This window comes from Capra hircus, chromosome 10, assembly GCF_001704415.2.
Source record: "Capra hircus breed San Clemente chromosome 10, ASM170441v1, whole genome shotgun sequence".
NCBI classification, from domain to species: Eukaryota; Metazoa; Chordata; class Mammalia; order Artiodactyla; family Bovidae; genus Capra; species Capra hircus.
The window spans coordinates 84,988,688-85,012,452 of record NC_030817.1 but is presented as its reverse complement, the minus strand read 5'-3'; the positions used below and the strand labels follow the sequence as shown (position 1 = coordinate 85,012,452).

The following is a 23,765-nucleotide window of genomic DNA, read 5'->3' as shown; positions in this document are numbered from 1 at the left end:
AACAATACCTGGGCATTTGTATTTTTTAGAAAATTCAAAGATAATTCTGATATGCATCTGTGTTTTAAAAAGTGATTGCAGGTTTCTCTATTAAATGGTAGTTTTGGTGATACAGAATTCTGTTGTTTTTCTGTTGAACAATCCTGATACAATAGTATTGAGTAATAGCTACATAATCACAATTATAGAGGATGTTTATCAGTTTTTACAATCAATAGCCAGACAAAAAATAAAAGATAATTATAATTGCAAGCCATAATGAAAATGTGATTAACCTAACAATATAAAATAATTACATGCACTTTGGAGGATCAAGCAGAGTGATGTGGTAAGTGGAAGTGCATATATGCACGTTTCATCTGCTCAGCCAGTCCATGTCTGTGCTTGACGTAGTTAATCCACTTACATTTAAGATAATTATCAATATGTATGATCCTGTCACCCTGTTTGTTTAACCTATACCCTGAGCACATCATGAGAAATGCTGGGCTGGATGAGTTACAAGCTAGAATCAAGATAGGCGGGAGAAACATCAACAACCTCAGATATGTGGATGATATCACTCTAATGGCAGAAAGCAAAGAGGAACTAGAGAGCATCTCAATGAGGGTGAAGAAGGAGAGTGAAAGAACCAGCTTAAGACTAAATATTAAAAAAACTAAGATCATGGCATCTGGCCCCATTACTGCATGCAAATAGAAGGGGAGAAGGTGGAAGTAGTGACAGATTTCCTCCTCTTGGGCTCTAAAATCACTGCAAATGGTGACTGCAGCCATGAAATCAGAAGACGATTGCTTCTTGGCAGGAAAGCGATGACAAACTTGGTGTTGAAAAGCAGAGACATGACTCTGCCGACAAAGGTCTGTATAGTCAAGGTTATGGTCTCTCGAGTGGTCATGAATGGTTGTGATAGCTGGACCATAAAGAAGGCAGAGTGCCAAAGAACTGATGCCTTTGAACTGTAGTGCTGGAGAAGATTCCTCAAAGTCTCTTGGACAGCGAGGAGATCAAACCAGTCAAACTTAATGAAAATCAACCTTGAATAATCACTGGAAGGACTGACTGATGCTGAAGCTAAAGTTCCTGTATTTTGATCATCTGATGGGAACAGACACATTGGAAAAGTCCCAGATGCTGGGAAAGATGGAGGGCAGAAGGAGAAGAGGGGATCAGAGGATGAGACGGCTGGATGGCATCTCCGATGCAATGAACATAAACTTGGGCAAGCTTAGGGAGATGGTGAGGGGCAGGGAGTCCTGGCATGCTTCAGTCCATGAGGTTGCAAAGAGTTGGACACGACTGGGTGACTGAGTAGCAACAACGTGATCCTATTACCGTTTTCTTAATTGTTTCGGGTATTTTCTATAGACAGGTCTTTTCCTTCTCTTGTTTTCTACCTAGAGAAATTCCTTTAGCATTTGTTGTAAAGCTGGCTTGATGATGCTGAATTCTCTTATCTTTTGCTTGTCTGGAAAGCTTTTGATCACCTCATAATCACCTCTTTTAAAACTATCCCCATGGGACTTTCATGGTGGTCCAGCAGTTAAGAATCTGCCTTTCTATGCAGGGATATGGGTTTGATACCTGGTGGGGCGGGAACTAGATCCCACATGCCGCAGTTAAGTTTGTATTCTGCAACTAAGACCTGGTGCAGCCAAATAAATAAAAATAAATAAGTATTTAAAAACACTATCTCCAAATACAGTTACATTCTGAGGTGCTAGAGGTTAAGGCTTCAATATAGGAATTTTGTTGTTGTTATTGCTCGGAAACCCAGTCGTGTCTGACTCTTTGCGACCCCATGGACTGCAGCATGCCAGGCCTCCCTGTCCCTCACGATCTCCTGAAACTTGCTCAAGTTCATGTTCATTGCATTGGAGATGCCATCCAGCCATCTCATCCTCTGATGCCCTCTTCTCCTGCCTCCATCTTTCCCAGCATCAAGGACTTTTTTAATGAGTCATCTGGTCCCATCAGATGACCAAAATACTGGAGTTTCAGCTTCAGCATCAGTCCTTCCAGTGACTATTCAGGGTCTATTTCCATTAAGATTGACTGGTTTGATCTCCTTGCCATCCAAGGGACTTTCAGGAGTCCTCTCCTCTCCAGCACTACAGTTCGAAGGCATCAGTTCTTCGGCATCTGCCTTCTTTATGGTCCAGCTATCACAACCGTATGCGACCACTAGGAAGACCATAGCCTTGACTATATGGACCTTTGTCGGCAGAGTAATATTTCTGCTTTTCAACACACTGTCTAGCGTTATGGGAGATGCAATTCAGAACAATGACACTTAAAGAGAAACAACTAAGGTTCAGAGAAGTATGTGACTGTCCACAATCACACTGCAGGCTGAGAGGGGAAAGCTTCATCTCCAGTGAGTCCCCCAGAGCGGCAGGGAGGATCGTGTGAAAGGTCTAATGTCTCAGCTTTGCCCCCACTAATTCTGCGATCTTGAATAAATGCCTTCACCTCCCTGGACCTTAGTTTCCTTTTCTGTGAAATGGGGAAAGGAAAAAACTGTCCCTCGCTAGGCCATGAGGATTCAGTGAGATCTAGATGAACAATGCAGATTACCACACAGAGGCCTGTGGCCTGATAACCCCACTCTGGCAGCTTCTCCGCTTTGCCATCAAAATCCACTCTCATTTACCGCTAGCCAGGTTCGATTATTTTCCTCAGGTGATTGGCAGTTTAATAGCTGGAAACACCAAGGGTTTGAAATAGTCACAGTGGAGTTTCAGGCATCAGTTGGCAGGTGCACGGGGCCTTTCTTGGAAGCCCAGTGTGCGGCAGGCACTAAGCGGAAAACCCACTGACGTGCCCTTCCACCTGGCTGCCTAGGGGTTCTTGCTCCTAAATTATAGGCTGCACACAATTTGATTTCATTTCACTCTAAATTGGTTGGCCTGCAACCAGGGAGGCAAGGTGGAGTCGAATGAATTTTGCTGTGCAAATAAACCAGCGTCTGCTAACTCAGGGCTGCTTAGAAATGAGGCCCATTTACAAACATTAAGGCAATGACTGTGGTTTGCCTTTTGGGGTCAAACTAGGCATGAATGCAAAATTGTTTTAAAATGTTTTGTTGTTCAGAGTTATGTAGCATGTAAATCCTAGGGACAGAGGAGCCTTGTGGGCTACAGTCCATGGGCTCACAAGAGTTGGACGTGACTTACTGATATCTGTTCTGTGAGGATCTACTCTATGCAAAGTGCTTTGCTGAGGCTGGAGCAAGACTGGAGAGAACTTGTCTCCCTGTGCTTGGAGGGGTTCAGACCTGGAGTGGACCTAACAGCGCCACCTAGTGGGTGGAAGGTCAAATTGGGGAGGCAGAGGCAGGTTGTTCAGTCACTCAGTTGTGTCCAACTCTGAGACTCCATGGACTGCAGCACGCCAGGCTTACCTGTCCTTCACCATCTCCTGGAGTTTGCTCAAACTCATGTCCATTGAGTCGATGATGCCATCCAACCATCTTGTTTTCTGTCGTCCCCTTCTCTTCCTGCCCTCACTTTTTCCCAGCATCAGTGGCTTTTCCAATGAGTCAGATCTTTGCATCAGGTGGCCAAATTATTGGAGCTTCAGCATCACTCCCTCCAATGAGTATTTAGGACTGATATCCTTTAGGATTGACTGGTTTTATCTCCTTGTAGTCCAAGGGACTCTCAAGAGTCTTCTCCAGCACCATAGTTCAAAAGCATCAGTTCTTCGACGCTCAGCCTTCTTTATGGTCCAACTCTTACATCCGTACATGACTCCTGGAAAAACCATAGCTTTGACTATATGGACCTATGTCAGCAAAGTAATGGCTCTGCCTTTCAATACACTGTCTAGGTTTATCACAGCTTTTCTTCCAAGGAGCAAGCATCTTTCAATTTCATGGCTGCAGTCACCATCTGCAGTGATTTGGGAGCCCAAGAAAATAAAGTCTCTCACTGTTTCCATTGTTTCCCTATCTATTTGCCATGAAGTGATGGGACCAGATGCCATGATCTTAGTTTTTTGACTGTTGAGTTTTAAGCCAGATTTTACACTTTCCTCTTTCACCTTCATCAAGTGGCTCTTTAGTTCCTCTTTGCTTTCTGCCATAAGGGTAATATCATCTGCATATCTGAGGTTGTCGATATTTCTCCCAGCAATCCTGATTCCAGCTTGTGCTTTATCCAGCTTGGTATTTCGCGTGATCTACTCTGCACAGAAGGTAAAATAAGCAGGGTGACAATATATACAGCCTTGATGTACTCCTTTCCCAGTTTGGAACCAGTCCATTGTTCCATGTCTGGTTCTAACTGTTGCTTCTTGACCTGCATACAGGTTTATCAGGAGGCAGGTAAGGTGGTCTGGTATCCTCATTTCTTTAAGAATTTTCCACAGTTTATTATGACCAATCAAAGGCTTTAGCATAGTCAATGGAGCAGAAGTAGATGTTTTTCTGGAATTCTCTTGCTTTTTCTATGATCCAACAAATCATGCCAATGGATGTCAGTAATTTGATCTCTGGTTTCTCTGCCTTTTCTAAAACCAGCTTGAATATCTAGACGTTCTTGGTTCACATACTGTTGAAGCCTAGCTTGAAGGATTTTGAGCAATACCTTGCTAGCTTGGGAAGTGAGTGCAATTGTGTAGTAGTTTGAACTTTCTTTGGCATTGCCCTTCTTTGCAATTGGAATGAAAACTGACGTTTTCCAGTCCTGTGGCCACTGCTGAGTTTTCCAAATTTGCTGACATATTGAGTGTAGCACTTTCACAGCATCATCTTTTAGGATTTGAAATTGCTCAACTGGAATTCCATCACCTCCACTAGCTTTGTTTGTAGTGATGCTTCCTAAGGCCCACTTGACTTCGCATTCCAGAATGTCTGGCTGTAAGTGAGTGATGACACCATTGTGATTATCTGGATCATTAAGATCTTTTTTGTATAGCTCTTCTGTGTATTCTTGTGACATTTTCTTAATATCTTCTGCTTCTGTTAGGTCCATACTGTTTCTGTCCTTTATTGTGTCCATCTTTGCATGAAATGTTCCCTTGCTATCTCTAATTTTCTTGAAAAGATCTCTAGTCTTTTCCATTCTATTGTTTTCCTCTATTTCTTTGCAGTGATCACTTAGGAGTCTTTCTTATTTCTCCTTGCTATTCTTTGGAACTCTGCATTCAGAAGGGCAGATCAGATGTTGTTTTTTTGACAGAGTGGCTCCCTTCCTTTCTTTTTTTCATCCTGTATCCATTTGGACTTCTTTTTTTCTTTTCTTGAGATCTGCTTTCAATCCCACCCCTATGGTGTGGTTAATGGGCTTTTCCTCCATGTACGGTTACATGAATGGTAAGAGGGAAGCAGGCTTTTTTCCTTTTCTTTTTTAAAAATTGCAGTGTAGTTGATTTGCTATGTTGTACTAATCTCTGCTATACAGCAAAGTGACTCAGCTATACACATTTATGCATTTTTTATATTCTTTTCCATTATGGTTTATCCCAGGGGATTATGGTTCTCTGTACTATACAGTAGGACCTTGTTTATCCATTCTAAATGTAATAATTTGTAACCACCAACCCCAGATCCCCAGTCCATTCCTCTCCCATCCCTTCCCCCTTGCAACCACAAGTTTGTTCTTGTCTGTGAGCCAGTGTGTCACGGTTTAGCTTTCACATATAAGTGATGTCATATGGCACTGGTCTTTCTCCTTCTGACTTTTCGCGCAGTGTGGTGACCCCTGGCTCTGGCGTTAGGTTGTTCTCATGGCCGAGTGATACTCCGTATGTCTTTCTCCTTCTGACTTTTCCCGCAGCGTGGTGACCCCTGGCTCTGGCGTTAGGTTGTTTCCATGGCCGATCTCCTTCTGACTTTTCGCGCAGCGTGGTGACCCCTGGCTCTGGCGTTAGGTTGTTCTCATGGCCGAGTGATACTCCATAGGTCTTTCGCCTTCTGACATTTCCCGGAGCGTGGTGGCCCCTGGCTCTGGCGTTAGGTTGTTCTCATGGCTGAGTGATACTCCATAGGTCTTTCGCCTTCTGACATTTCCCGCAGCGTGGTGGCCCCTGGCTCTGGCGTTAGGCTGTTGCCATGGCCGAGTGATACTCCATAGGTCTTTCGCCTTCTGACTTTTCGTGCAGCGTGGTGACCCCTGGCTCTGGCGTTAGGTTGTTCTCATGGCCGAGTGATACTCCATAGGTCTTTCGCCTTCTGACATTTCCCGCAGCCTGGTGGCCCCTGGCTCTGGCGCTAGGCTGTTGCCATGGCCGAGTGATGCTCCGTGTGTGTCTGTGCCGCATCCTCTTTGCCTGCTCCCCGCTCATCTGCCAGTGGGCATGTAGCTTGTCTCCATGTTTTGGCTTTTGTGAGCAGTGGGAAGCAGGTTCTTTTAATCTGGGCCTAACCCTAGCCTTGCTGTAAGGCATCTTCACCAGGTCTGGGGCCAGATGCTTAAATATGGTCAAGTTGCCCAGTGTGTGAATTTCCCAGCGCCTCTGTTCCTCTCTGGCTTGTGACTCTGTCAGCATCCTCTCTTGTCTCCTAGAATGCAGGGTGCAAAGAGAGAAGGACAATAGTGTACCCTGAGTCACTGTGGACAAAGCATAGGTGGCCTCCCCTCTGGGTCTCGTAGCCACCGTCCAGCTGCAGCCATCACTGTGTCTAAGCTGTCCCGCAGACCTGCCTTGCGTCCACCCTGTGAGCCACCCCCGCTTGCCCAAGGTTCCGCAGGCCCCTTGTCATAAGATCTCCTGCTGTATGAGATCTGCTAAACTTACTCATATGAAGGAGTGAGTATGAGTATCAATTGCTCCTTTTTGGAGCCCTTGTATTTCAACAAGAAGCCAATGCTTTAATAAAAAAAAAATTTAAGGAAGAAAGCAAGAAACATAAGTAGAATGATAGACCCATAGTTTCTGCTGGGGGCCTTCCACACGCCCACCAAGCGGGTCCCATCCTCACATGGATCAAAGGCTGAGGCCATTGGCCCATTTGCCTCCTTGTCAGCATGCACATCACCAGATGGCCAACACTGAAATAAGATTGATTATATTCTTTACAGCCAAAGATGGAGAAGCTCTATGCTGCTGCTGCTGCTGCTGCTAAGTTGCTTCAGTCGTGTCTGACTCTGTGCGACTCCGTAGATGGCAGCCCACCAGGCTCCGCCATCCCTGGGATTCTCCAGGCAAGAATACTGGAGTGGGTTGCCATTGCCTTCTCCCAGAGAAGCTCTATACAGTCAGCAAAAACAAGACTGGGAGCTGACTGTGGCTTAGATCGTGAACTCCTTATTGCCAAATTTAGACTGAAATCAAAGAAAGTGGGGAAAACCACTAGACCATTCAGGTATGACCTAAATCAAATCCCTTATGATAATACAGTAGAAATGATAAATAGATTTAAGGGACTAGATCTGACAGACAGAGTGCCTGATGAACTATGGACAGAGGTTTGTGACATTGTACAGAAGACAGGGATCAAGTCCATCCCCAAGAAAAAGATGCAAAAAAGCAAAATGGCTGTCTGAGGAGGCCTTACAAACAGCTGTGAAAAGAAGAGAAGCAAAAAGCAATGGAGAAAAGGAAAGATATACCCATTTGAATGCAGAGTCCAAAGGATAGCAAGGAGAGATTTAAAAAAAAGCCTTCCTCAGTAATCAGTGCAAAGAAATAGAGGAAAACAATAGAATGGGAAAGAGTAGAGATCTCTTCAAGAAAATAGGAGACACCAAGGGAACATTTCATGCAAAGATGGGCTCAATAAAGGGCAGAAATTGTAGGGACCTAACAAAAGCAGAAGATATTAAGGAGAGGTGGCAAGAATACACAGAAGAACTGTACAAAAAAAGATCTTCATGACCCGAATAATCACGATGGTGTGATGACTCATCTAGAGCCAGACATCCTGGAATGTGAAGTCAAGTGGGCATCACTACGAACAAAGCTAGTGGAGGTGATGGAATTTCAGTTGAACTATTTCAAATCCTGAAAGATGATGCTGTGAAAGTGCTACACTCAATATGCCAGCAAATTTGGAAAACTCAGCAGTGGCCACAGGACTGGAAATGGTCAGTTTTCATTCCAATCCCAAAGAAAGGCAATGCCAAAGAATGCTCAAACTACTGCACAATTGCACTCATCTCACACACTAGCAAAGTAATGCTCAAAATTCTCCAAGCCAGGCTTCAGCAATACATGAACCGTGAACTTCCAGATGTTCAAGCTGGTTTTAGAAAAGGCAGAGGAACCAGAAATCAAATTGCTAACATCCACTAGATCATGGAAAAAGGAAGAGAGTTCCAGAAAAACATCTATTTCTGCTTTATTGACTATGCCAAAGCCTTTGACTGTGTGGATCACAATAAACTGTGGAAAATTCTGAAAGAGATGAGAATACCAGACCACTTAACCTGCCTCTTAAGAAACCTATATGCAGGTCAGGAAGCAACAGTTAGAACTGGACATGGAACAACAGACTGGTTCCAAATAGGAAAAGGAGTACGTCAAGGCTGTATATTGTCACCCAGCTTATTTAACTTCTATGCAGAGTACATCATGAGAAATGCTGGGCTGGATGAAGCACAGCTGGAATCAGGATTGCCAGGAGAAATATCAATAACCTCAGATATGCAGATGACACCACCCTTATGGCAGAAAGTGAAGAACTAAAGAGCCTCTTGATGAAAGTGAAAGAGGAGAGTGAAAAGGTTGGCTTAAAGCTCAACATTCAGAAAACGAAGATCATGGCATCTGGTCCCATCACTTCATGGCAAATAGATGGGGAAACAGTGGCAGACTTTATGATTTTGCGCTCCAAAATCACTGCAGATGGTGATTGCAGCCATGAAATTAAAAGATACTTACTCCTTGGAAGGAAAGTTATGACCAACCTAGACAGCATATTAAAAAGCAGAGACATTACTAACAAAGGTCCATCTTGTCAAGGCTATGGTTTTTCCAGTAGTCATATATGGATGTGAGAGTTGGACTATAAAGAAAGCTGAGCACTGAAGAATTGACGCTTTTGAACTGTGGTGTTGGAGAAGACTCTTGAGAGTCCCTTGGACTGTAAGGAGATCTAACCAGTCCATCCTAAAGGAGATCAGTCCTGGCTATTCACTGGAAGGACTGATGGTGAAGCTGAAACTCCAATACTTTAGCCACTTGATGTGAAGAATTGACTCATTTGAAAAGACCCTGATGCTGGGAAGGATTGAAGGCAGGAGGAGAAGGGGACAGCAGAGGATGAGATGGTTGGATGGACTCCATGGAGATGAGTTTGAGTAGACTCCGGGAGTTGGTGACAGACATGGAGGCCTGGGATGCTGTGGTCCGTGGGGTCATGAAGAGTCAGACACGACTAAGCAACTGAACTGAACAGCAGCCCTGTTGGCTTGGGCAACCACTGCAAGCTGAGACTCTGCTGCCCATTAGAGAAGGCTGTCCACTGTAATCTGGGAATGTCAGCAGAAACCACGGTGAATCAAAACCTAAAATTTTTTTATTTTAGCTAATCAAAAAATAAGCTAAAACCCAAACCTAATTCAAACAGTACTTCTTCACTGGACCTTCAACCAACTTTGTTTGTCCCCTCCCCCTGGTTGACCAGTTTCACCCAGAAGTGACCCAAGAAGGGAATGTCCTGGCCATCTGGTAAGGTAATGCCGCCCATTTCGTAGATGAGGACTCTGAACGCTGAGAGCTGTGGCCCAGCTTAAACTCATTTAGCACGTCACTGGCCCAGATTCGACTCTTTCTCTGATATCTCCCTGCTTTCTCCACTCCTCCAAGAGACCACTTGACTCAGAATCAAGAGGTAGTATAGGTTATAATACATTGTTTATTCTTGTATTTTAAAAAAAAATTCTTTATTATTTTTTAAGCCATTTTGGAAAATAGAAGTATAGTTGATTTACAGTGTTGTCGTGTTTCAGGTGTATAACAAGTTGTATAAGCAAGTATAAAGCAAAGCTATAAAACAAAATATGAAGCAAGGTGTGCACTTTGCTGTACACCTGAAACATACACCTATATTTACATACATATGTATTCTTTTCCATATTCTTTTCCACTATCAGTTCAGTTCAGTGGCTCAGTCATGTCCGACTCTTTGCAACTCCATGAACCTCAGCACACCAGGCCTCCCTGTCCATCACCAACTCCCGGAGTTCACTCAGACTCATGTCCATCGAGTCAGTGATGCCATCGAGCCATCTCATCCTCTGTCGTCCCCTTCTCCTCCTGCCCCCAATCCCTCCCAGCATCAGAGTCTTTTCCAATGAGTCAACTCTTCGCATGAGGTGGCCAAAGTACTGGAGTTTCAGCTTCAGCATCATTCCTTCCAAAGAAATCCCAGGGCTGATCTCCTTCAGAGTGGATTGCTTGGATCTCCTTGCAGTCCAAGGGACTTTCAAGAGTCTTCTCCAACACCACAGTTCAGAAGCATCTATTCTTGGGTGCTCAGCTTTCTTCACAGTCCAACTCTCACATCCATACATGACCACTGGAAAAACCGTAGCCTCGATTAGACGGACCTTTGTTGGCAAAGTAATGTCTCTGCTTTTCAATATGCTATCTAGGTTGGTCATAACTTTTCTTCCAAGGAATAAGCGTCTTTTAATTTCATGGCTGCAGTCACCATGTGCAGTGATTTTGGAGCCCCCCAAAAAATAAAGTCTGACACTGTTTCCACTGTTTCCCCATCTATTTGCCATGAAGTGATGGGACCAGATGCCATGATCTTCGTTTTCTGAATGTTGAGCTTTAAGCCAACTTTTTCACTCTCCACTTTCACTTTCATCAAGAGGCTTTTTAGCTCCTCTTCACTTTCTGCCATAGGTCATTACAAATATTGTATATTTTTGAATCAAGGTTCTCTCTTAAACTAAGAAGTTGGTAACCCAGATGGGAAATGAATGTCTAGGTTGGAATTCTCCCAGCCTTCCATTCCTCCCACAGCCCTAGAAAACCATATGGAAACCTTTAAAATTTATTATGACTCGATTTATAATTGGTTCAGTTCAGTCACTCAGTCATGTCTGACTCTTTGCGACCCTGTGAACTGTAGCACGCCAGGTCTCCCTGTTCATTACCAACTCCCGGAGTCTACTCAAACTCATCTCCACTGAGTCTGTGAGGCCATCCAACCATCTCATCCTCTGCTGTCCCCTTCTCCTCCTGCCTTCAATCTTTCCCAGCATCAGAGTCTTTGCAAATGAGTCAATTCTTCACATCAGGTGGCTAAAGTATTGGAGTTTCAGCTTCACCAACAGTCCTTCCAGTGAACATCCAGGACTGATTTCCTTTAGGATGGGCTAGTTGGATCTCCTTGCAGTCCAAGGGACTCTCAAGAGTCTTCTCCAACTCCACAGTTCAAAAGCATCAATTCTTTGGTGCTCAGCTTTCTTTACAGTCCTACTCTCACATCCATATATGACTACTGGAAAAACCATAGCCTTGACTAGACGGACCTTTGTTGGCAAAGTAATGTCTCCGCTTTTTAATATGCTGTCTAGGTTGGTCATATAATTGATTTACATTACGTAAATTTAAATGTAAAATTTACATTACGATTACTAATATTGTCATTATTATTTGTCTCAATCTACTCATTTTTATTTACTTTTCAAAGATTATAGCAACATTCAGCTAAATCAGTGGTTCTTAACTAGGGGAGGGTTTGCCCCAGGGGACATGGCAACTTTGGGAGACGTTTTTGGTTGTCACAGTTCGGAAGAGGGGCATGGTGGGTGCTACTGGCATCTAGTAGGGAGAGGCCACAGATACTACTGACAATGCATAGGACAGCTCCCCCAGCAACAAAGAATTGGCCCCACATGTCAGCATTGTCAAGACTGAGAAACCCTGGTCCGTTAAGGCAAATCCTGCTACTCCAACAAATGAAGTTCTTTCCTTTTCCGTGTTCCTCCCAGCCGCCACCCCACCATGTGTGGTTAAATTTCCGTAGTTCTTAGCACCATGGCAGACATACAGTTGACATTCCACTTTTGCTTCATTTAATGTTACATCCTGAGCTTTTGTTCCTCATGCCTCATCATCTCCACAACTACTGTTTTTTTAAAAAAATTAATTTATTTACTTATTTGGGGCTTCATCAGGTCTTAGTTGCGGCACACAAGCTTCTTTCGAGTCATGGCGCTGGCTCCAGAGCAATGGGCTCTGTAGTTACAGAACACGGGCTTAGTTGCACCACAGCGTATGGTGGTAAAGAACCCACCTGCCAATGCAGGAGACATAAGAGACGCAGGTTTGATCCCTGGCTCAGGAATACCTCTGGAGGAGAGCTTGGTAACCCACTCCAGTATTCTTGCCTAGAGAATCCCATGGACAGAGCATCTTGGTGGGCTACGGTTTGTAGGGTCACATAGAGCCAGACATGACTGAAGCAACTTTACATGCATGTGGGATCTTAGTTCCCTGACCGGGAACCCATATCCCCTGCATTAGAAGACAGATTGTTAACTGCTAGACTTCCAGGGCTTCCCTGGTGGCTTAGAGGTTAAAAGCGTCTGCATGCAATACAGGAGACCTTGGTTCAATCCCCAGGTCAGGAAGATCTCCTGGAGGAGGAAATGGCAACCCACTCCAGTATTCTTGCCTGGAGAATCCCATGGGTAGAGGAGCCTGGGGAGCTACAGTCCACAGGGTCACAGAGCGTTGGACACAACTGAGCAACTTCACTTTCAGACTTCCAGGGAGGGCCCCACAATTACCATTTTAAACGGCTGTAATGCAGTCCTCCAAGCAGGTTGACACCTTGTATTTTATCTGACCAGTCCAAGTTTCTCATCCAGGATGAGGTGGTTGCCTAGAGCCTTGCCAGGTGGGCTGCCTGAGGTGAGGGGTGTTTGCGTGGGCTGCCTGAGGTGGGGGGTGTTTGTGTGGGCCTTCTCCTCCACCTGCAGACCAGGCTGATGCCATCATAGTCTTTATCAAAAGGCCTTTGTGAAGCGCTCTGGTGAATATACCCTGGGCCCCGGGGGGATCTCCTGCAGAGATCATCCTACCAGCCCCTGACATGCAGGGCTTGTCGGCTCGGACAGGCAGCATATATGTCAACCATCCGAAGACCGGGCTGTAGGCCCCAGGCAGAGGGTGCAAAACCAGATTCTTAAGCAACATTCATGACAGAAGTAAGTGCCTCTGGGAATGGACAGACAGGCTGGATTCCCAGAGGAAGTCGGGGCCTTGAATCTGCTCCTCCAGCCAACTGCAGGCTCCTGGGAGGACACGAGATTTTAGAAACCATGGGAAGGAAGCAGGAAGCAGCTTGACAGATCAAGGACCCGGGGTCAGGTGTTCCAGGCTCCAGTGGACAAGCGCACAGCCTGGGAGAAAGGTGGATGCTGCCAGGGACGTTCCCCTGAGACCTTCCGGCCACCCTCTTGTGTAACCTCAGCGTCCCTTTCTCCTCCCCCGCAGGTGTTCCACGAGCAGGGCATCCTCTTCGGCTACCGACATCCACAGAGTTCCGCCACTGCCTGCCTCCTCAGCCTTTTTCAAATGACCAATGAGACCCTCAACATCTGGACGCACTTGCTGCCCTTCTGGTACCTCCCGGCCCCCTTGTCCAGCTGTCTCATGCAGAGCCCGGGAACTGGGGCTTCATTAAACACAGCTGGGGTGGGGCAAGCTGAGGTTCCGTGCTGGAATGTGGGGGACTCCCCCCGTGGTGCGTGAGTGTGGAGCCAGAGGGCATGGGTGAGCTCTAGGGCATGGATTGCCGTAGAATCTGAGGGGCTCCTACAGCTCCCCAGTCTTTCCCCGCTCCCTGCTTCAGGGCCTGATTTGAGAGCATTGTCTTATTCAGCCTTGGAGGCTGTCTGGGTCTTCTAGAAGGCCTTCGCTGACACTCCCTAGCTTGAACAAGTCACCTCTCTGGGCTTTGCATGTTCTCACCTGCAGAGCAGGAGCAATAGGCAGCACTTTTTCCAGGGTTGCCCCGAGGATTATCAGAGGAGACGTGGGAAAAGGCATCGGGCACAGAGCTGTGGATGCTCATAGTCATTCTGGGGCCACAGCCGCTGTGAGGCACTTGGTCAGGCAGCACTTTAACAGAGCCAGCCAAGAGAGTGAATGCTCTGGCAAGCGCTTGCGCACAGATGGGAACTGCCACGCAGGTGAGAGAGACCTGGTTTAGAAAGATGGGGGCCGAAGACTAGCTTCGCACACCTGGTGCCTGGGCATAGCGAGTGGCGGGTAGAGATGGGATCATAGTATGTGAGAGTTGGAAGGACCTCGAAGGTCACACAGGCTACCAGTCCCCTCACACCGCCACCAGCTGACACAGTTGTGGCCCAGAGAGGGGCGTGGCTTGCTTATATCTCATGGCAAATTCTAGCCTGTTCCAGAAACAGGCTAGTTTCTGGACTCCCCCTTCTGATTGTACGGAGGACCAGAGGCCAGGAAGGACCCCAGGGTGGGCAGCAGGTGGAGAAGGGCCCGAGGAAGGAGGCCTGCCCAGCCAGCAGTCAGACCCAGGCCAAAATGCGCAGAAGGCTGCTTGAGCCAGATGCATCAAGGGCAGAGAAGAGGGAGCTCAGGCTTGCTGTGGGATGGGACCTCCTACAAAGAAGCCCTAGGGCCTGCACCCTGGCTAGAGAGGCAGCAAGGTCTGTTCGAGGGGGCTCTTTGTCATTTTAAATTTAGTAAAGGCAATGGCACCCCACTCCAATATTCTTGCCTGGAAAATCCTATGGACGGAGGAGCCTGGTGGGCTGCAGTCCATGAGGTCGCTAAGAGTCGGACACAACTGAGTGGCTTCACTTTCACTTTTCACTTTCATGCATTGGAGAAGAAAATGGCAGCCCACTCCAGTGTTCTTGCCTGGAGAATCCTAGGGACGGGGGAGTCTGGTGGGCTGCCATCTATGGGGTCACATGGAGTTGGACACGACTGAAGTGACTTAGCAGCCAGCAGCAGCAAACTTACGTAAGGGCTTCCTGGAGGCTCAGTGGTAAAATCTGCTTGCCCAATGTAGGAAGCACTGTTTCGATCCCTGGGTCGGGAAGATCCCCTGGGATAGGAAATGGCAACCCACTCCAGGATTCTTGCCTGAGAAATCCCATCATGGACAGAGGAGCCTGGTGGGCTACAGTCCATAGGGTCACGCAGAGTCGGACATGACTGAAGTGACTAAACAACAAGAAAATTTAAGTAAAAAGTCTAAATGCTAATACGTTGTAGCACTGCAGAAGGGAAGAGAGCTGGTGTCTGCTCGCGGCCCCTCTTGCCCTCTCTGGAGTGGCTGGGGTGACCTGCTGCTTGTAATCCTCCCGGGATGCTTTTCTAGAGACTGGAGCATCTGTGACGAGTGTGTGCACCCAGCGCCTGCTTCTCTCCTCCCCCTGCTCCTCTGTTGCTTCTGCCTTGAGATCTCTGTCTGACCCCCACGCAAACCTCTCCAGCTTCTGTACAGCTGTGCGGTGTTCCATTTTCTGGATAAACCAGAGGTGACTTCAGGGCTGTTTTGAAGTTTGTGTCACTATGAAGGACCAGCATGATCGTCCCTGTTGGGGCCTGCGTTGCTGCACGCACGTGCCTTCGCAGCCCCTCCACAGCTGAGCCACGCTGGCCGGAGCGCCCCCACGGGGCCTGGCCCCCTGCACTGCCAGGGCCGAGACCACAACGCGGAGCAGCAGGAAGGGCTTGGGGAGCAGGAGAAAGATGCCCCAGGGCAGTAGCACTCGGGGAGAATCCCGAGCTGGTAAAAGGATGCGTTCTGAAGGACAGCAGAGGGAACAGCTCACGAGTGTGGACACAGATCACAAGTGTAGCCAGAGGATAGTGCGAAGCTCCCACCATTCCCCCGTGAGAAGCTTTCAGTTCCTTCCCTGGGGGAGTTCATGGGAGAGGAGCCTGACTCTCTAGGAGTGGTTCATGGAAGTGAACAGCTTCTGCAGGGAAGACCCCCTCACCTGGGTTATGGGTTGGGCAGATCTGATGTGGATCTGTGCTGTGTTTCTGTAAGAGATGAATCTGGAGGTGTAGGCTTGGCTGAGACTGAGCCTTGGGACCAGGCCCCTCAGTGAAAGAGATGGTTATATTAGTGGAAGAGTAGCATGGAAGAAGGGGGAGAAAATAGTCCCGTTGCCTTCTCGGCTTTCCAGACAGAGGGGTTGTTTCTCTTTGAGGGGTCTTCCACAAGGGGAGCCTGACCAACCATGGAGAGAATGACAAGGCCAAAGCTGGATCCTACAAGGAATGGCTAAATGCCCTGAGGTTCTTTAATGTGAAGTTCAGGGAGGTGGGGCGGGATTGTGAAGACAGCTGTGAGATGCTTGATGGGTTTGTTGTCTGTGGTGCTGATGGGCAGAACTAGGACTGATTCCAGGGAGAGAGATGCCAGCTCAGTGAAACTTCCAAACACTCAGAACTGTCTTGGGAGGTGGTGAGCTCCCTGTCCCTGGAAGCATGCAAACCAAAAGTGGAGAGTCACCTGGGAAAGAAGCTGTTAAGAGGGATCTGCCACCACATGCCGAGTATGTGGACTGGACTGTTGCCCTTCCTGTATGTGTCCAAACAATAAAGGACCCCACTCACTCTTCCTTGCTCCTGGCATGTCAGCAAAGTGAGACCACGTAGGGGCTGGTCATCCCAGGGGAAGGGAAGGCAGGCGACGGTCAGGGGAGGACTGTAAGAGGAGCCGACACCCCGAAGGTTGAGGGTGCACCCCTGTGTTCCAGGTTCTTCTCGTGGAGGTTTGTGAGCACCCTGCAAGTGACGGACATCCTGCATGACAGCTACTCCTGGCCTCTGCTCGTGTACATGGGCGCCAGCTGCTTGTTCCCCCTGGCGTCCAGCTGCGCACACACCTTCAGCTCCATGTCCAGGAACGCCCGCCACATCTGCTACTTCCTGGACTACGGTGCCGTCAACCTCTTCAGCCTGGGTACGTGAGGCCCTGCTCTCGCCTTCTGTCCCCACGACCAAGCCACCTGCCCCTTGCCCTGGGAGCTGGGGTCGCCACGAGGCTCTGGTACACTTGCAGAAGGGTCGCCCCTGCCCAGGCGCCTGATGAGGGTTTTAAAAGAAACGTGTCCAGAGGTGTGCTGGCGAATATGGAACAACCAGCTCCCTGGGGACGGAAGCCCCAGTCTGTGGTGATGGCAGATAGCTACGGTATATGTACTCCCGCCGTGGCGGGCTTCCAGCCACCCACCCTGCCAGCAGGGCCCTGAGCTGTGGAGTATCATTATACCCATGCTCGAGGTGAGCATAGCAGAGGTGAGTTACCCAGATCACGTGGCTTGTAAATGGCAGAGCCAGGGCCTGGGAGCCTCAGGGCCCCTGCCTGTGGCTTCCTCAAGTCCCCGGGCCTGGACCCACCTCCTGGAGCTCCTTCAGTGATTCCCTCATTCCCGCTCCGCACTGGGAACAGCTCCCTAGGGACAGTTCGCGCAGCTTCCTCGTCCGGTTTTCCAGTCCGTAGCTGAGAGTCTGACTTGGGGTGTTCAGTAAAGCTGAGAGGAAGGTCTAGTCGGCCGAGAGCGGCTGGGGGTCCACCCGGGACTCCCTTGGCAGCCGCCTCTCCTCCTCCGTGACCCTGCTGGGAACCCCCAATCCCTGGGGGGCGGCGTTTGCTCAGCTTCCTCCCTGGTGTCCAGCTCTTCCCCTCCCGCTCAGCCCTCCTGTGCACGCGTGCTTTTACTAGGCGCTGGCCATTTTAACCCCTGCTTAAAATCCCTCGGTGGCCCCCATTGCCTGAAAGGGGATGTTCACCTTCATTGGTCTGGCATCCGATGCTGTGTCCTGCTCCTGTTCCCTGGAGAGCCCCCTCTGCCCTCACGCACCTGTTGGAACCTCCAAAGGGCCAGCGCCTTTGCTGCGCCCACCCATCCTCAGCACCCACCTCACCCTGGAGCCTGGAGGCTCTCGTCAGTTCTGCTTCCCACTGCAGCTCTGGCAGGCGCTGGGGCTCCCTTGCTCTCCTGTCACCCATGGAACTTGGCCCCGGTCAGTATACACAGACCACGTGCCTCCTGGGCCACGTGGGAGCCTCCCCACGGTATCAGGCTGAGAGAAGGGTCTGTCTGTTCTCATGGGGGCAGTTCCCAGCTGGAATTGTGCAGCAGCCTGCAGCAGTGGGGGCGCTGTCCCGGGACATGGCCATCCTTGGCCCTTTCTGCCTGTGGGACCCTGAGCACATCCCTCAGCTTCCCTAGATTTCAGCAGTCAAATAGGATCAAAGGCAGAGGCTGAGCTTGCGTGATTTGAGGCCTGCTTCAGCTTTGAACTCGGATTCCAAGTTCTCTTTATCTTTGGATAACAGGTGACCTTAGCCCTGACCTTAGGCCCTAAGCTGACAGATCTGTGCCTGCCTCTCCCAGAGGGACCTCGGCCTGGAGAGGCCCTCTGGTCCAGGCCCCTGGACACACCTGCCCCCTTTGAAAAGGACAATGCTAGGCCCTGTTGTTTCAAATAAAAGCTGCAGCAGGCAGGTGTCTAAAAGGTCCTTCGGTAATCCTTCTCTCACAAACTCCAAAATCTAAAACCACGCAAAAAGCCAAGGCTAGCATCTCATGCTCGGCTTATTAGCTGGCCTGTCCCTCGGCCACCCAATGTGGCAGCCCTCCCCTCAGCAAGGGCTCTCCCTCCCCGGACTTCCTCCCCCACACCGTTGATTATTCCACAAGGAACACCAGTATCATCATCTCAGGGCAAAGCTGAGCACGCTGGGGGTCATCGTGGACCACAGCATGTGGTTAAAAGCAGGGACTGCACTGCCTGTATGTGAAGCTTGGCTTTGCTGCTTCCTAGCTGTGTGTCCCTGGGAGGGTTACCAAACGTCTCTGTGCCTGCATTTCCTCATCTGTAAAATGAGGATCAGTGTAGGACTGATGTCCAAGGGTGGCTGTAAAGATTATGTGAGTTAATACCTGTCAAGCCCTTGGAGCAGCACTGGGCTCCCAGAATAATTCTCAGGGCGGGATCTGGGTGGGCAGAGAAGAGAGACGGGGACATACAGGCTGGGAAGGATGATGGCATAGTGAGGGTGGGGTGCAGGACTGCTCATGGTCTGTGGGGATGATGGGGCTCAGCCAGATGCAGGGTGGGGTGGTCTTCCCAGGAAGTCCAGACAGTGCTGAGTCCTGGCTTCTTGCCCAAGGCTGGTTTTGCTCCTCCAGGCTGTGCCATCGCCTACTCTGCCTATGTTTTCCCGGACACGCTGGTGAGCACCACCTTCCATGACTACTACCTGACCCTGGCTGTGCTGAACACCATCATTAGCATCTGGCTCTCCTGCTACTCCAGGTACCCAGCTGCTCTGCCGCGGATGGGATGGGGCGAGGGGACGGGTGGTGGCGGAGCACGCGGCTCCCTGGACTGTCAGAGGGGACGGGGGAGAGGTGCTTGGGAGCCTGGGGCTCAGTTCTGGATGGACTTCCAGTGGCCAGGCGGGACCAGCTTCACAGGCACACAACCTGTACAGGTGCTCAGGGCCCCATGATCAAGAGGGCTTCAAACCTGTCTAATGCCCTGCTGTTGTTGTTTTGAAATACTTCATGATTTTTGAACAAGGGGGTCCCGTACTCTGCCTGCAAATGATACAGCTGGTCCTGTTGCTGAACAAGTCACTTACCTTCCTTGAACCTCAGTTTGCTTATCTATAAAATGGGGTCAAGGGAGTTCCCTGGCAGTTCAGGGGCTAAAACGTGGCCCTTTCACTTCTGTGGACTGGGCTCAATTCCTGGTTGCGGAACTAAGATCCTACAAGCCATGTGGCTTTGGCCAAAAAGAAAAATAAAAATGGGGTCAACACAGCAACCCTGTGAGATGGGTGTAATATATCCAGAACATTTGGCACAAGCCTGGCCCAGAGGAGGCACTCCATAAACGGGTGGTCTGCTAATAGGAGCTGAGAGGGGCCTGCCTCTGGACACAGGCACACCTCAGAGATGCTGCAAAGAGATCAGCTTCACAGTAGGCAAGTCATTGAACTTGCTGGTCTCCCATTGCATGTAAAAGTCTGCAATAGCATTATGTCTAAGGAAACGATGTACACATCTTAATTTAAAAATATGCTATTGCTAAAAAAAATGCTATCATCTGTCAACACAGGGTTACCACAAGCCTTCACTTTGCGAAAAGCCACAATAAAGCAAAGTACAGCAAGATATGCGTGTGTGTGGTGCACGACAGATGACACTCAAACGTCTGACACATCCCCAGGGGAAGCCTGATGGCCACGAGCCATGCCCAGCTCACTGGTTCTAATTCTTTTTTTTTTTTCCTTTCACTCAAGGAAGCTCACTGGGGTGTGAGTACAATGGGCATTTTTTAGGATAACTACTCTTGATTATTCAGCGCTTGGTAAAAAAACAAACTACCCAAAATGACTTACGAAACCTCTCAAATGACAGTGTTGGGGTAACATTCCTGTGTAGACGGTGCCAGGTGCTGGGGTCCTTCCGTGGTGGGTTAGCAAGAGCGCCAAGGAAGGCTGGCGGTCCTGACCATCCATGCCCCCAGCCTGTGCCTCTCCTGAGCCATGGCCTTGCAGCATTCTTATTCCTGGCAGCCGTAGCTCTTCCCTCCCCAGGAGAAAACCGCAGGGCTCGGGGTGGCGAGGTATGCTTCTGCAACTTCCCCACAATGCTTTTGGCTCCAGCTTTCTTTGGGGGACACTGAGTTTTGTGGGACCCAGAGGTAGGCAGATTTTCCAAACTTGACAAGCTGCTTTTCTTTAAAAGTCAAAGAGTAGAGCCTTAAACAGCATCGCGAATGCTTGCCCCAACTTGCCTTACCCTCACCTGTCCAGAGGCAGGCAGGCAGTGTGGAGCTGCTTCCCATGGGGGTGAGTCTCGTTTGCAGGCTCAGTCTCAAGCCTGGGTGTTGTGTTGCTTCATCTTGCGGGCAGGCCTTGGGTGTGCGGCGGGGTACACCCTCTCTGGGGGTATGTGGAGATGAGGGCAGCTCCGTCCTTGTCCTCACAGAGTGCCCCATGCAGTATGAGCAGCAGACTGCAGACCTCCAAAATGTCTAGACTGAGTCAACATTTCCTTTAAGGGCCAGAGGAAAAGGCTTAAAAAAAAAATGTAGCATTACAGGATATAACATAAGCAAATAATACAAAACGGCACCTGCTTGGATAGCCAGGGTTCTGTGAAGCAGCCTGAGAATTGAGCATTGAGGAAGGTTGGAGAAGAGGGAAGGGCGTTTTGGACAGAGCTGAGGGCCTGAACAAGGGTGAGGGCCTACCGAGGATGGGATGGCACTGGGAGACAGCAAGGAGCTTCAGAGTTGCCAGAGCCTGTGCAGCTGGCAGGGGAGGGGGATAGAGGCTGGAAGAGCGATCCAGAGGGGGGGATTGGAGGCTCCTTGTGTGTCCTACAGAGGACTGGCCTTGTGCTCAGGAAGAACAGTAAACTTCATAGAAGACAGTTCTGTGGACTCGGGTACTATGTCCTGTGGGGCTCAGTGGGGGCTCGGGGAACAGGAAGGGAGAAAGAAGCAAACGCCACATGCCTGGAGCTGAGGATGGAGCGGGACGTCCCCCTGTGGGCCCGTCCAGCTTCCTTCGCGTCTCGTCCTCTGTCCTTCCCGTGTGCCGGCGGATCCCTGCTCTTACAAGACCTGTCCCCTTTGTTTTCATTCTCTGTCTTTGTCTTCGGTGTCTGAGGAGGAGGGCTCATGCGTGTGTGGGGAGAGACTTGGCCCTGACTAACTGCAGGGGAGGCAGTGGAGGCAGGCAAGGGCTATCTGGAGGCCCAGCTTCACAGGCTTGCTGTGTGGCCTTGGGCCAATCATGGCCCTTAAGCAGGGGCCCCTGAGACGAAGTTCCCTGGGTTCCTTCTGTTTAGGCATCAATGATGCCGGCTTCAGTGCCTTTCCAAGGTTTCTCTCCTTGCCTTCTCCCCTGCATCCCTCAGGCCCACCCCTGCCTCTCCCTCCTGCTGTATCAATCTGTGACATGGCTAGGAGTCCAAGAACCACCTCTTTTCCTGAGCACAAAAGGAGACCATGGAGCTCATGAGTTGTGCTTTAGTTATCCGCATGCTTCCCAGAGTAGTGTGGTCTGAATGGCCTTTGTTTCCACGTAATACATGTCCTTTAGGTAAATTCCACAGAGAGCTGGGAGCCTCCCATGTGGCTCAGTGATCAAGAATCCACCTGCAATGCAGGAGATGTGGGTTTGATCCCTGGGTCAGGAAGATCCCCTGAAGAAGGAATGGCAACCCACTCCAGTATTCTTGTCTGGAGAATCCCATGGACAGAGGGGCCTGGCAGGCTACAGTCCACGGGGGCGCATAGAGTTGGAGACGACTTAGCAACTAAACACAGTCATGGAATTTAGTTCAAAGGAACACGTTCCAGGAAACTGCCTTCTTGTTCTGTAGTGTTTATGGGGGAAATGACAGAACATATGACCTCTCTGTGGCTCTTGGAGCCAGGTGGGTGTGGCAGAGACCCTGCCGGCTCATACCTGCTGACCACCTGCCAGCCCAGGAAGCTTCGCCACTCGCTCAGGAGTGGTAGTTACACGTGTTTGCTGTGCATCACGAACCACTGTGGGTACTTTTCCATTCATCCATCCAGAGCATCCAGCAGTTGGTTTTTTAGGCACATGCTCGCTCTGTGGAACACTGTGTGGTCAGTGTTGTGAGGGAGAGATGGGTTTTCATCCCTGGAGGAATGTGAGCTGCGCTGTGAGAGCCGTGCTTTGGCAGCAGTTTTGCGGGAAGAGGGTTTGGAGGTCAGAGCTGCAGACAGGAGGCTTAGCAGACGGTGGTTCCCAGACACAGCCAGAGGTCAGAGGGCTCAGCCAGATGACAGACTGCTGCTGGGGCCAAGGGTCAGCAGGTGGAGATGTCCACATTCCTGTTATGTCATCCACACAACAACAAAACAGCCATACTACCACCCCACCCCCACCCCCGCTGTGTCCACGCAGGCGCGCACACACACGCACCTCGGCAATAGAATAATGTTTCCAAAGGCTCACTTGCTTCAAGCATAGTTCTGGAATTCGCTTGCACATCTCTCCAGCTGTGTTGCAACAGGATTTATCGGGTTTTAGAATAGACTGGTATTGTATCAGCGCTTTCTTGGTAGAGGCTTCTCCCGAAATCCAATGTTTCCTGCCCACCTGGTTCTAGGCAGAGGAAGCCTGACTTCCTGACGCCCAGCCCTGAAGGACAGGTGTTGCCTTACCAGGCAAGGCTTTGGAGACTCGGGCGTGGTGTGCTTTGGAGAATGCCATGGCTCCTTCCCCTCCCTCTGGCTGTGGCGACACCCTGTGGCCTGATTTGGAATTGCACTTTGGTGATGGGAGGCCCACCGTCTTTGTGGCTGCTGGCCCTTCTGCCTCTTGCTCTCTGTTGCTCTCTTCTATTCTGCTTTTTCTCCTTTTTCCCTCTATAGATTCGGCTTGGCAGCTGGAGAGGCTGGTTCGTTTGCCCTTGGGGAAGTACTTTATCAGGCCGAGCGCCATGTCTCAAGTCGCAGGAAATCCGTGTTTTGGGGGATGGCCCTCGCCAACCAGAGCCAGCTTTCTTCCTGTGTAAGTGGCCACAGAGAGAGCGTGCTTTAAGAGCAAGTCTCTTTGCACCCAGAGGTGATAGGTGGTGGCAGAGCATGGGGAGGGAGGGAGCAGGCTTGCGCGGTCGGGCAGGGTCGGCCAGCGTAGACTGAGAAGGCCCTACTAAAGATGGGCTCTGACTCTTGGACCAGTGAAAGTGGGTTCTGTTCGCCTCCTGGCACAGAGGGGTGTCCGTAAGAGCAGAGTCTGGGGAGTGGTCTGAGGCCTGCCCAAGGGGAGAGGGTGGGAAGCCAACCAGACG

At 49.5% G+C, this 23,765-nt stretch overlaps 1 protein-coding gene across 3 annotated transcripts in view; it reads left to right on the top strand.

Moving 5' to 3' along the window:
- PAQR5 (progestin and adipoQ receptor family member 5) overlaps positions 1-23,765 on the top strand; it is a 90,115-nt gene that overhangs the window by 56,097 nt on the left and 10,253 nt on the right. For all 3 annotated transcript variants that reach the window (XM_018053585.1, XM_018053586.1, XM_018053587.1), the window contains exons 3-5: positions 13,405-13,532; positions 16,668-16,873; positions 19,110-19,236. In XM_018053585.1, the coding sequence (XP_017909074.1) occupies positions 13,405-13,532; positions 16,668-16,873; positions 19,110-19,236 (461 nt within the window). The remainder of the gene's footprint in view (positions 1-13,404; positions 13,533-16,667; positions 16,874-19,109; positions 19,237-23,765) is intronic.